Genomic DNA, 12,099 nt, shown 5'->3' with positions numbered 1-12,099 from the left:
AAACTACGCACAGCAGACACTGACTAAAACTCTGGAAAATAAAAGAGGCAAATAAGCAAACTTAAGAGTTTAGAAATGGTTTCCAGAAAATGGTTTAGAAATGACACTGGCACCATTAAAAGGTCAGCACTAATATAAATTAATATAAAAAAGCAGGCTAGGTTGTCAAGGAGCTTATTAAATGAGGATTTGGAAGCAGCACAGAGAAATATGGAAAAGTCCAACTGAAATACAAAGTATTTCATTCAAGAGGTGAGAAAAAACACAAGACACTATCTCTTTTTAAAACAAACAACAAACAAACAAACAAAAAAACACGGATAGGTGCGGTAGCATGAATGTCTTTTATTTTCCTCAAGGCTTCCAAATCTGTGAAAAAGTCTTTAATTTAAAGTCACTTCATTAAAAGAAAATCCATAATGTAGGGAGATATGGTGGTACATGTCTCTACTTCCAGGTAATTTTAGGGAAGCTGAAGTAGGAAGTTAGTGAGTTCAAAGCCCATCTGGGATATACAATAAGTTCAAGGCCAACCTGGGCTATTGGAGAGCCCAACCCAATAAAAAAGAGGGAGAAAAATGTCTATATAGGGATATACACTGGTGCAGAACCTTGCTTAACAATCATGAACACTTCAGTACAACATGCAGTACCACCAAAAGGTGAGAAAAAAAAAGAAATCGATCTTTAATGACTAAATTATGATTTATAAAAGCAAAACCAGAAATAATCTAGCATTATTTAAAAGGTTTAAAATTATTGAGAAATACATGAATGGTTTTCTTGGTCTCATATTACTTTAATGCCAGCATGAGTTGAACTTGTCTAAGGAACAGGCCACAGGAGTGTGAGGACGCCACACAGAAACCATGGCGATGAGAGGAACAGCCGTTGGGGCAAGTGAGGGTGAACGAGGGGGCAGAAGCAGAGTACAGTCTCCCATCCACAGAGCAAGTTTACCAGCCAGTCATGATACAATTGCTCCAAGTGACTGCAAAGACCTGTGAAAAGTCAGGTTGCTAGTTATGTTTATAATATATAAAAATGAGTTTTAATTCTTGAAATTGTCTAAACATCGGGACCACTAAGTCAAAGAAGAGTTTTCTCTGGATCCCACTCCACTGTGATGATCTCACTGCAGCTTTTCTTATCTGACCCGTGCCTGCAAAACACGGTGATGCACAGAATTGGTGTGTATTAGTCTCTCAAATAAAAGGCAGCTTTCCAAGAAGGAGGATTACAACACAGATTAGGTAAATAAATTCTGAAAATAAAAGCTCAGGACCCTAGTTTGGGAGGGCCATGCAAACAGGAAGCATTCCTTATGACTCCTGGCTGAACCTTAAGAGACTCTTTTTACTGTTTGTCAAAAGGTACCAACACAGGGCTGGAGAGATGACCCAGTGGTTAAGAGCACTGGATGCTCTTCCACTGGACCCAAGTTCAATTCCCAGCACCCACATGTTGGCTCACAAACATCTGCAGCTCCAGTCCCAGGGGATCTAAGAGCACCAGGAACACATGTGGTACATAGACACATGAAAACAGAAAGTCATACACATAAAATTAATAAATAAAAATTAAAAGAGAAAGAAGAAACTGGGTGGTAGTGACGCACACCTTTAATTCCAGCACTCGGGAGGCAGAGGCAGGTGGATCTTTGTGAGTTTGAGGCCAACCTGGTCTATAGAGCAAGTTCCACGACAGGTTCCAAAGTTACAAGAAACCCTGTCTCAAAAACTAACAAGTTTAATAACTCATAATTTAAAATAAAGTCTACTATAACTTTTCAAGAGATGCATCTCCTCTTCCAAAAAGAAAATTCAGGGTAGGTCTAGAGTTTTATTTTTTTAAAAAAAAATCTTGGGAATCAAAAATATGGTAACTTTTGGAATTATTTAAAATGTTTTGGAATATAATCAACTTCCCCAGGGAAAAGCACATTCTTTTGAATCTGTCCAAATGATGTTTCATAATGTAGTCTTACAGGTTTGTTTTATTTCAAAAAAATAAAGAGAGAGAGAAATATAAAATGAAAATAGGTAAGAAAGCAACAGCATTTATTTTATTAGTGAGTAATACCATGGAAGAGAAATACTGTAAAATCATTTTAAAAGTCTTCTGACTTCAGAATTCTAAACAATGTACAAATATTTCCCTGGTGCAGCATCAGTAAAGGAACCTGAATCCACGAGGAATCTGTGGTAGGACCAGAAAAAGTAATTGAAATTGATTTTTACCTCCAGAAGTCTTTGCTATGCACACATCTTTGCTACAAAAAAAAAAAATAAATAAATAAAGTCAACAGAACGATTAATGTCTAATACAGAAAATGGCTGTACTCATAAGGCGGGCTGAAACTATAGTGATTATAACCGTTTCTATCTATTAAGAACTTGTGAGCCTCCTTTGTTCATATTATCATTCCTCCCTCTCTATGACTGGACCCCAGGAGCTCGGCCCAGTGCTTAGCTGTGGATCACTGCATACACTTCCATCAGTTACTGGATGAAAGTTCTATGGTGACAATTAAGGTAGTCATCAATCTGATTACAGGGAAAGGGCAGTTCAGGTACCCACTCTACTATTGCTTAGATTCTTAGCTGGAGTCATCCTTGTGGATTCCTGGGAATTTCCCTAGTACTGGGTTTCTTGCTAACCCCCAAATGGCTCCCTCTATCAAGGTATCTCTTTCCTTGGTCCCCTCTGTGTCCTTCACCCAACTTGACTTTCCAACCTTTAATGGTCACCTCCCCCTCCCCTTCACCCCATCCGCCACTCTCACTTTACTCAGGAGATCTCGCCCATTCCCCTTCCCAGGGGGATCCACATATGTCTCTCTTAGGTGATGGATAAACCCACAGAAACAGCTGACCCAAGTTAGTGGGAGCTCACTGACTCTGAGTGACAGCTGGCATGTGACCCAACTAGACCTCATGGTGGGTGACAGTTGTGCATGTGGCTTGGGCCCTTTGTGGAGCAACTGGTCTTGGAATCAGTATTTATTCCTAGTGCATGAACTAGTTCTTTGGAGCCCATTCCCTATGGAGGGATGCCTTGCTCAGCCTTGATATAGGGGGAGGGCCTTGGTCCTGTCTCAAGTGATGTAACAGACTTTGTTGACTCCCCATGGGAGGCCTCACTCTCTCTGAGGAACAGATGGGGAATAGGGTGGTGGAAAGGTGGGGGAGCAGGAGGAGGAAAGGGAGAGGGAGCTAGGATTGGTATGTAAAAAAAAATGTTTTAAAAAAGTAAAATAAAAGAATGAGAAAAGAACTAATGTGCCGTTTTCTGAGAACTTCGGTCATTAACTTATTCTGTCCCTAACCCCATGAGCTAGATATATTTATTATTCAGTATTTATAATTTAAAAATGGAAGCTTAAAGAATGTGAACTACTTAAGGCCACAAGTAAAACAATTGCCCCGAGAGTTCTCATTCACCTGACCCTCATTCTGGTGACCACCTTTACAAAGCTCAGTTAACCTAAGGGGACAGCAAAGGACCCACAGGGATGCTGGACCACACAGAGCTCACAGTCAATTAGGCTCAGATATGCTCAGAAAAACGTGATAGAGGTTGGAGAATTTAAAGCCACAGGCATTCCGTGCACTAAAAGCTCCCAAACTAAAGTCCATTCCCTACTGCTAATTCTATTCTCTGACTCCCCTTTTGCCTATGGAATTTGGATTTTTTAAATATAAATATATCATTTCTCTAGATATGATTGATAAGCCTAAGACTGATAACAAAAGCATAGGGCATACTTTATAAATACCACCAACAATAATTCCTTCCGCTTGAGGACAAGCCACTCAAGAAGACATTGTAGGTGAGTTCTCAGCGTGCCCTGCTGGAGATCGTATTATCCCAGGTGACACCCAGCTGTGAGAGTGCAGGACTCCCTATGTGCCTGCCTCCAGCTTTACGGAGTCAAAAGTGAAGAAGCCATGTAACAACCCTGTCCAAGACGAAGTACTGAGAATCAACAACGGCGAAACACATTTCCTTCTATCACTCTATTTACCAAGGCACACGGTATTGTTCTGATTGTGCGACAAGAGTCTACCACCAACTAATTTGTATAACTGCATAACGAATAACATACTGTTTTAGTTACTATAACCAGCAAACTATCTATCTATCTATCTATCTATCATTCATCTGTCTATCTATCTATCTATCTATCTGTCATCTATCTATCATCCATCCGTCTATCTATCTATCTATCTATCTATCTATCTATCTATAAATATAGATATATATACACATATATGATAAATGGGGATATGCTAATATACTGGGTATATTATTCAAATTACCCAAGATACAACACAAATATGTTAATTCTTTCCACATAAAGCCTACAAGTCAGTCTTAATCTTGACTCACATATGTAGTCACCTCACCAGTAATGAAGAGAAGGGTACTACAGGCCACCTCATCAGGTGGTAAACAAGTCCCACGGGATTCATTCTCTGAGAGCCAATCCCACAGAACAGGACAACCAACAATTTTTCTTTTAAGTCTGTGATTTCAGTATGGTGCAATCAGGAAGAAAGATTAATTTAGACTCGGTGATCAAGAAAAACCTCACCAACGAGGAGAGGGAGGGAGAAAAGCTACCTTCAGAGTATTATACATAAGATTCCAGTGGAGATACCTGACTGAGGCAGCTGTTGCACATCTGTCAGGATACAGTCGCGTTGCCCTGGCATGCTCAGGATGCACATGACACTGAGTTCTCTCCTAGCAAAGGCTCAGAAGAAAGACAGAAGCATGATTGCTTTCAAGTTCTCATGCACACCCCATTGGGACACCCAGGGATTGTGAAGGCAGCACAGAATAGCAACACGGAAAAGAAAGCCATTTGGTTAGGTACAAGAGTAAAGAGAATCCCTGTTATTCATAGTTGGAGACTCATGTGAGAAGCCCACTTGAATATTCAAATGAAAAGACTTCGTGTTTTTACATATTATAACAATAGTAACAGATCGCTATTACCATGGTGTAGGTGTGTTCTGCTTGGTTTAGCTTTTTCCTCTTTGCTGAGTATGATAAAAGGAAAAACATACTTCTCACATGTATGTTGTGAAGAAAATGAGGCTATAATACCATTAAAACTTTTTGAACAAGAATGGAATAACATCACTACCAGTTGCAAACATGTGCTCCCACGCCTGAAGGAAAGAAGACCAAAGGGCAGAGGCAGCATCTCATGGTCCAGACCCTCGGCAGATCTCCATGGACTTCATGGAGAGAGTGATAGAGAAGGGCTCTTTTCTCCTACTCCCTATGGACTCCATTTTAAATTGGTGTGGTGGGGGCGTGTCTAGATCTCATGGTCTCTTATTGTCCCATCGTTACATTTTGGAGCTGTCCACTTGTTCATCTGCTTGTTTGGCCAGTCCACAGACTGCCAATCATACCTAGACTCTCACCCACACCCAATTAGAAGCTTAGGCATTTCCACTGGTGCTGTGAAGGGCAGGGGCGCTGCAGATGCTTTATATGCAGAAGAGACTGGAACCCTTGGGAGCTACATACTTGGCTTGTTCAGTGAACGCCAAGCTCTGGCCTCAGAACCTGTGAAGGTTGACTTATCTGGTAAAATAAATGCTGCAGGTATCACTGTAAATCCTAAGGTGGGTCTCTTAGCCTGGAATCTGAAGGTGAGTTTGATATAATCGTAAGATTGTAATAAGTGAAAAAGAGCAAGGGAGGAAAACCCCAGAGGCCCCGTGGGCTCTGAAGAAGTAGAGGACTTCTCTAAGCCAGTGAAAACATACGGCTGCCTCTAGATCGGGTAAGGAAACAAAGCAGTCTCCAGAACCCCCAGAAGAAATAACTTGCCCTCATTCTTCTTAAGCTAGTGGAAACCGATTTGGGAATTTGATCCTCCAGGACCCCATAGTACATCTAGGTAGTTTGAAGCCACTTAATATAAACTAGTAAACATTTAGTTTAAAATTATTTCCTCCTACTAGTGTTAAGATTTCTAACTATCAGCCGGGCGGTGGAAGCACACACCTGAATCCCAGTACTCAGGAGGCAGAGGCAGGTGGATCTCTATGAGTTTCAGGCTAGCCTAGTCTACAGAGCCAGTTACAGAACAGGCTCCAAAGCTACAGAGAAACCCTGCCTTGGGGAGGAAGGGCGGGGAGGATGTCTAACCATCATTTAGTAAATTATGGGAAAGGTAGTTTGGGAATTACCAGATAATGGATGCTCTGTTAATCTTAGTTCCAAGGGTCCATCACCACCTCGGATCTGAACCTCACCAGGACTTTACCCTATGGAATCATAGACTGGGTAAATTGTGCCATTGTGCCAAGATGTAACCAAGGAACACGTGATCGAAGAATGTGACCAATACACTCCATTCCTCTCACATGAATGTGTCGATCTTAAATGTTCCCAGGACCCGAGAACAAACAAGAAAATAAAAATTCAGATTCTGGCTGGGTCCTCAAGTTCTTGTTTAAAAGCTTGCAATCAATGTTTTCAGGCTTTACCAAAATATTTACAGAAATCTAGTTCCTAAGTCCCTCACTAACTCCTGTAACATAGGTCTCATAGTTACTGCTCTTGATACATTTCACAAGTATCGGGTTCTAAATGAAAGGAGCCCAAACAAACACTTAAGTAGAAGATCTACTTCTACCAAAAAATAAAAAAATAAAAATAAATGCACCTAGATCACCAGGGCAACTGGAACAATAGTCTCTGCTGCAATAAACTGCCAATGTCACTTTCTAGCATTTATTAGATTTATCAAACAATATGGCAAGTGTGGAGAATTAAATATTACAGCATTGCACTTGCTTCTGGATACCATCCATTTACTTTGGACATTTCATATTTTCGGTAGTCCTTTATCTTTAACACAGGTTGCAGATACTGGAAATTGATGAAGATACAATCCAGCATAAGTTTACATGACTTAGCACACATTTCCACATGACCGAGCAAAGACAGTAAAGAAAGCGCAGAAAACAAGGAAAACATAAGGACATTGCCCCCTACTGTGATCACAGTAGTTAGACCCGGGTGAAAGACTAAACACTGGACATCAACCTCAAATATGATTAATCTCTGTTAACTCTTCGGTGGGAGGAGGGAAAACCCGGAGAAGATGAAGGTGGAGGGGACCCTGGTCTAAAACAAAAGTTTATCTGGCAAGCAATGGAGAAGGCAAGGAAGGTTCCAGATGGAGCAGACAGCATAGACGGGCCATAGGGAAAGGCAGGAAGAAGGGGCAGAAAAACCTTTAGCGAAAAGGCTGTGTGGGGCAATGAGGCCTGTGGATGGGGTGGAGTTGGGGTATGCGGTGAAAGATTGAAGAAAAAGTCAACATATTCAAAACACACCATCACACAACCAGTGGCTTCCGTTAGAATACTTGCTAGTCCAGGCAGACCTGGAACAGAGAAACACACAGCCCAGTTGAAAATGGCAGGTCCATTTGTCTAAGGAAGTAGACTTTTTGGATAACTAAGGTTCTGGGCCAGCTGTTAGGAAATAGCTAAAGCAACGCGAAATTAAAAGTCTGACTCAGCCAGAATCTCTCAGCTAGGGAAGGCATTGTGTAAGTCTGTAGGAAATAGAAGATCGACGATGGGGGGAATGGTAAGGAGTCCATCAACAGAAGACTCCAGATCTCTCGCCCGATTTCCCCCAGGCCTGTAATTTTAGTTATACTAAAGGACGGGGTGGGGCCGCGGGTTTTGATTTGCTTGTTTGTGTGTCAAAGTGGGTTCTGCGAAGACGAGGACTGGTGTGGTGGAGAAAAAAGGAACTCAAAGCATTGCAAGTGAACAATCGATTCATGAAAATTGAACTTTCTCAATATGGCACCTTTTATCGTAGAAAAATCATCACCAAATTTAATTTAGAAAATACCAGCAGTACAACATAGTCTAACTGAAAGACACTGTAGTTATAATCGTATTCCCCTTAAAATTATAAATTCCAGAATCCCAAAGACGTAACAAAGAAGGCACTTTCCTCTGAAACAATCAACCATGCATAGTGGAAAGAAAGCTAGGCACACACCTGTTCATGTAAAACTCTTAGCTTATTCAATTACTAAATGCTGAAAATTAAAGTGAAACCACTGAGTGAAGAAGTTCTTCCAGGTCAGTAGACCAGATGAGGTCCTCTCCATTTGCTTGAGCCTAATTCACTGCACCTAAAGAATCATGGGACACCTATAATTTAAATAGTAACTATTAGACATCCAGCACCCAAATAATCGCTTATTATTTCTAAATCTTATGCAGGAATCTCTCACTTCAAACGTTTAAAACAACGTAGGCTTTCATGAAGAACTACAACGTAACCAGACAGATAGACCTCTAAATTTTTTATGCTTTAAGTATTTTTAAGTAAATTGTTAAAAAAAAAAACAACTGAAGATGAAGATGTCCTGTTAAAAACCGAAGCGCAATTGGTTACAGGCTACCTAGGTACCACTTTCAGTCTCACATGACCAGCTTCTACTTGTTAGATGGGCGATACCATGCAACTACTTGCCCACAGCCTTAAATATCCAAACAAGGATCAATGGTCAAAATTCACTGCTAAACTCTGATCTGGGGGAACATGTTTCAAGTACTACAAGAACTAACATTTGCGAAATAAGTACACCGGCATATATCGATAGATAGATAGATAGATAGATAGATAGATAGATAGATAGATAGATAGATAGAATGAGAGAGAGAGAGAGAGAGAGAGAGAGAGAGAGAGAGAGAGAGAGAGAGAGCAGTGTATTAATGTCAGAACTCTGGCCAAAGGATAGGCAGGGTAGAAGACAAAGCAGTAGAAGCAAGAAGACAGCGATGTATTCAATTCTAGACCAAAGAGTCAGTTGTAGGGAAAAGCAAACACTCAAAGCCAGAAACAACAGGTAAGAAAACCCATTTGCCTCTGTTCGTTTGCTTTTCATCATTTTGAGATTTTTCTAAAACACTTGTTTGGAGGAATAAGAACGGCATAATTTCTAAGAACCAGGACTCTGGTCCGTCTCTCATTGCCTCTCCAAAGACAGTTAGAGAGATCATCTTCAGTTGTATGCTGAGCACTCAACTCTATTATTCTATTCAATTCCTTTTTTTGTTTTTTTTATATTTAATTCTTAATCTAAAAGATTAAAAATGTAGCCATCAGCAAAGGCTACAATTCTGCCTCCAGGGGGCATTTGGCAACACGCTGGGAGATTAGAACCAACCACGGGGCATCCATTAGCATTTAATGGGTGGAGATCAACAGCCTTGCTTGACATCCTACAGCACACAGGACAGCTGGTAAAGAATCATCAAATTCCAAATGTCAACAGTGTGGAAAGGGGATATCGTGACCTCTGAACCCTCCAGAAGCAGAAACTCTGTTTCCCAACCCTTTCATAGTTGTCTGGTTAAAGATAAGCCACCAAGGGCAGCTCCTTTACAAAGGCTTTCAATATGGTGGAAGGCAGCTCCAACCCATTAAGATATTCCAGGCAGGTGCACCGAAACCACAGGAAAAGATTTTCCTAATCGTTTTATGTGATAATAATTGTAAGTCACCCAACGGGCCTCTACATGGTTCAGTACCGAGTTGTGTGCCTTCTTCGGTCAGTATTCTAAAGACTCACCGGCCCCATGAACGCACAGTATCTTTTTAATACAAAAACTCAGGTCAATCCTATTTACAGAGAAAGATTTATGGGGGAGGCTGTGGAGGGTGAAAAATACCACCCAGCTCTTTAAAATGCAAAGTTATTTCACAGTTTGCTTGCAAAATGACTCAGATCGTTATTACTTTTAGTCATGCCAAGTTTGCTTCTTCTAAGCCTACTAGTAATGGGGAAAGAACGAAATAACCACCATCTTCCTGCAGTCGTTAAACCAATGAAACAGGGGCTTACTAAAAAGCAGATCCGGACAGCAATGTTTCTCTTTTATAACAACTGTTAGGAAAAGACAAGCAATCGCTGGAACTGCAAATGAAGATTCTAAGAAATCTGTCATCTGCCTAAATACCTAGAGCGTGGGAGGAAAACAAACAAAAGGAAACCCCAACTCACAAATCTGAAAGCCATGACCTATGGATGCTTTCCTAATAGATGGCTCAATCAAAATCCGATTTATTCTCCCACCTCCGGTTCAAAAAAAAAAAAAAAAGCTGGTAGAAGAACCTCCACATCGGCTGTCAGCTAACAGTGTTAAGAATGAATAATAATAATAATAATAATAATAATAATAATAAATCCTGATGCACCTGTCAAGCCTCGCTGGAGCAAGCGCTGCAGCGGAGAGACGACCCTGTCGTGGAGGGTGAGCCCCTCGCACCTGCCAGGGCCCTTTTCACCGCGAAGCATCTTCGTCTCCTACTATGCGAGCAAACGTAAGCCAACTTTGGTAGGTTTCCATCCCCCACCCAGGCAAAATCCAGCATCCAGCGCAGCTCTTGTTCTTACGCAGGAAAACCTACTCAGCGCTCTTTTCTACTCACTGAGTCGCCATATGAAGTTGACAGGCGAGACAACCGAGACCCCCACACGCACAGAGGCCACACAAAAGGCGCCCCGAGGCCAACCAACGTGACACTTTCCTCGGCGTGGGCAATTACGAGGCGGCAAGACACCTCTCTCCGCGGGGTGTCCGTGGAGAGGGGGTGCACGGCTTTCAGGTTCCGAATTATCCCTTATCTAGGGAAGGCAGAGCTCAACTTCCAAAATAGGGTTCCCACGCGTCCGGCCGCCCGGCCACGCTGTGCGTTGCCCGTGGGGTCGCGCGACAGTCACCACCGCGGCCGAGAAGCCGCCTGCGCTGTGCAGGGGCTGGGATGCCGCGCTCGCTCCCGCACCGTCCCCTGGTCCCGGGCCCCGTCCCCCACCGCCCCGCTCACCCAGCAGCAGCAGCTTGACCTCCCGCGCCGCCTTCTCGCCGTCCTCCCGGAGGTTGCGGTCGATCATCTTGCTGCGCTCCACGGCCGCCTTGTCCTCGGCGCTCAGTGTGCAGCCCATGGTGGCCGAGCGTCGCCGCGCCCTCGGCGCCGGGGCCGGCTGGCAGCGCGGGGAGAGGTTGGCCCGGTGGCGGCCCCGCTACGTCCGCAGCTCCCGCAAGCTGGAGGCAAGGTCTGCGAGACCGCACGCCGCCGCCCCGGGCGGCCGTCCCCGCCGGCCGGAGACACTCCGCGATCCGAGCACCTCTAGCCGCTGCAGCCGCCGCTTCTGCTGCTGCTGCTGCTGCCGCTTCTCCTGCTGTTGCTGTTGCTGCTGCTGCTGCCGCTGCCGCTGCTGCTGCTGCTGCTGCTGCTGCCGCTTCTCCTGCTGCTGCTGCTGCTGCCGCTGCCGCTGCCGCTTCTGCTGGTGGCCGAGCCGCTGCAGCTCACAGCCCGCGCGAGCCCGGCGTCCGCGCGCCCCCGCGGCCCCGCCCCTGCCCGCCCCGCGACCACTCCCAGAGCGCGCGCCCGCCCGTGCACGTGCCCTCGGACAGCGCCCCCTCCGACGGCCGCGTGCCCGCGTGGTCACCGCCCCGGGCGCTTCCCGCGCGTGCCCCCGAGGTGCCCAGCGCTGGCAGCCCTCTCTGGCCAGAGTCGGGTGTCCCCACCTCCCAATCTCCACCTCTTGAGATCCGCAGCCGGGATCAGTGCGTACCTGTCCCTTATGGGTGCGGATGGGACGGTTGCCAAAGTTGCCAGCAAGAAAGGAAAGGCAGGCCAGGGCATTTGAGCATGCCCGGCGCTTGCAGCCAAGCACGGGTTTGCAAAGGGTGTCGGCTTGTATGAAACACCGTGGGAAAGGGAGTGAAATGAGCGAGGGGAAACCCGAGGTGGGGACCATAAGCAACCAAGAGGGAATTGTGGAGTCTTGGGGCTACAAATGTCCACTTCCTCCCTGCCGCTTTATTTTCCTCTAGCCTTCCCTATAATCTATTGCTCACCTTCCTTTTCATAAGGGAATGCATTTTGAAGCATTCCTTCCCAGCCTGAGAAAACGTTGGACAAAGAATCAAAGGATGCATTTTAAACCGACAAGAGCAACAAGACACACAAACAAGGCTGGCTTCTGTCGTAACCGTTCGCCTTTAGGGCACATATAAGTTCCTAGCC

General features: G+C 44.3%; 1 protein-coding gene across 1 annotated transcript in view; it reads right to left on the bottom strand.

Annotated features, from left to right (window-relative positions):
* Gnai1 (G protein subunit alpha i1) overlaps window positions 1-11,135 on the bottom strand; it is an 82,350-nt gene extending 71,215 nt beyond the window's left edge. Inside the window, exon 1 of the mRNA XM_085684192.2 lies at window positions 10,894-11,135. Coding sequence (XP_085540318.1) covers window positions 10,894-11,011 — 118 coding nt within the window. The 5' untranslated portion in view covers window positions 11,012-11,135. The remainder of the gene's footprint in view (window positions 1-10,893) is intronic.
* Window positions 11,136-12,099: the final 964 nt, after the last annotated feature.

This window comes from Myodes glareolus, chromosome 27 (assembly GCF_982192425.1).
Source record: "Myodes glareolus chromosome 27, mMyoGla1.1, whole genome shotgun sequence".
Taxonomy (NCBI): domain Eukaryota; kingdom Metazoa; phylum Chordata; class Mammalia; order Rodentia; family Cricetidae; genus Myodes; species Myodes glareolus.
The sequence above is the reverse complement of the archived record's forward strand: the minus strand, read 5'-3'. Positions and strand labels throughout refer to the sequence as shown.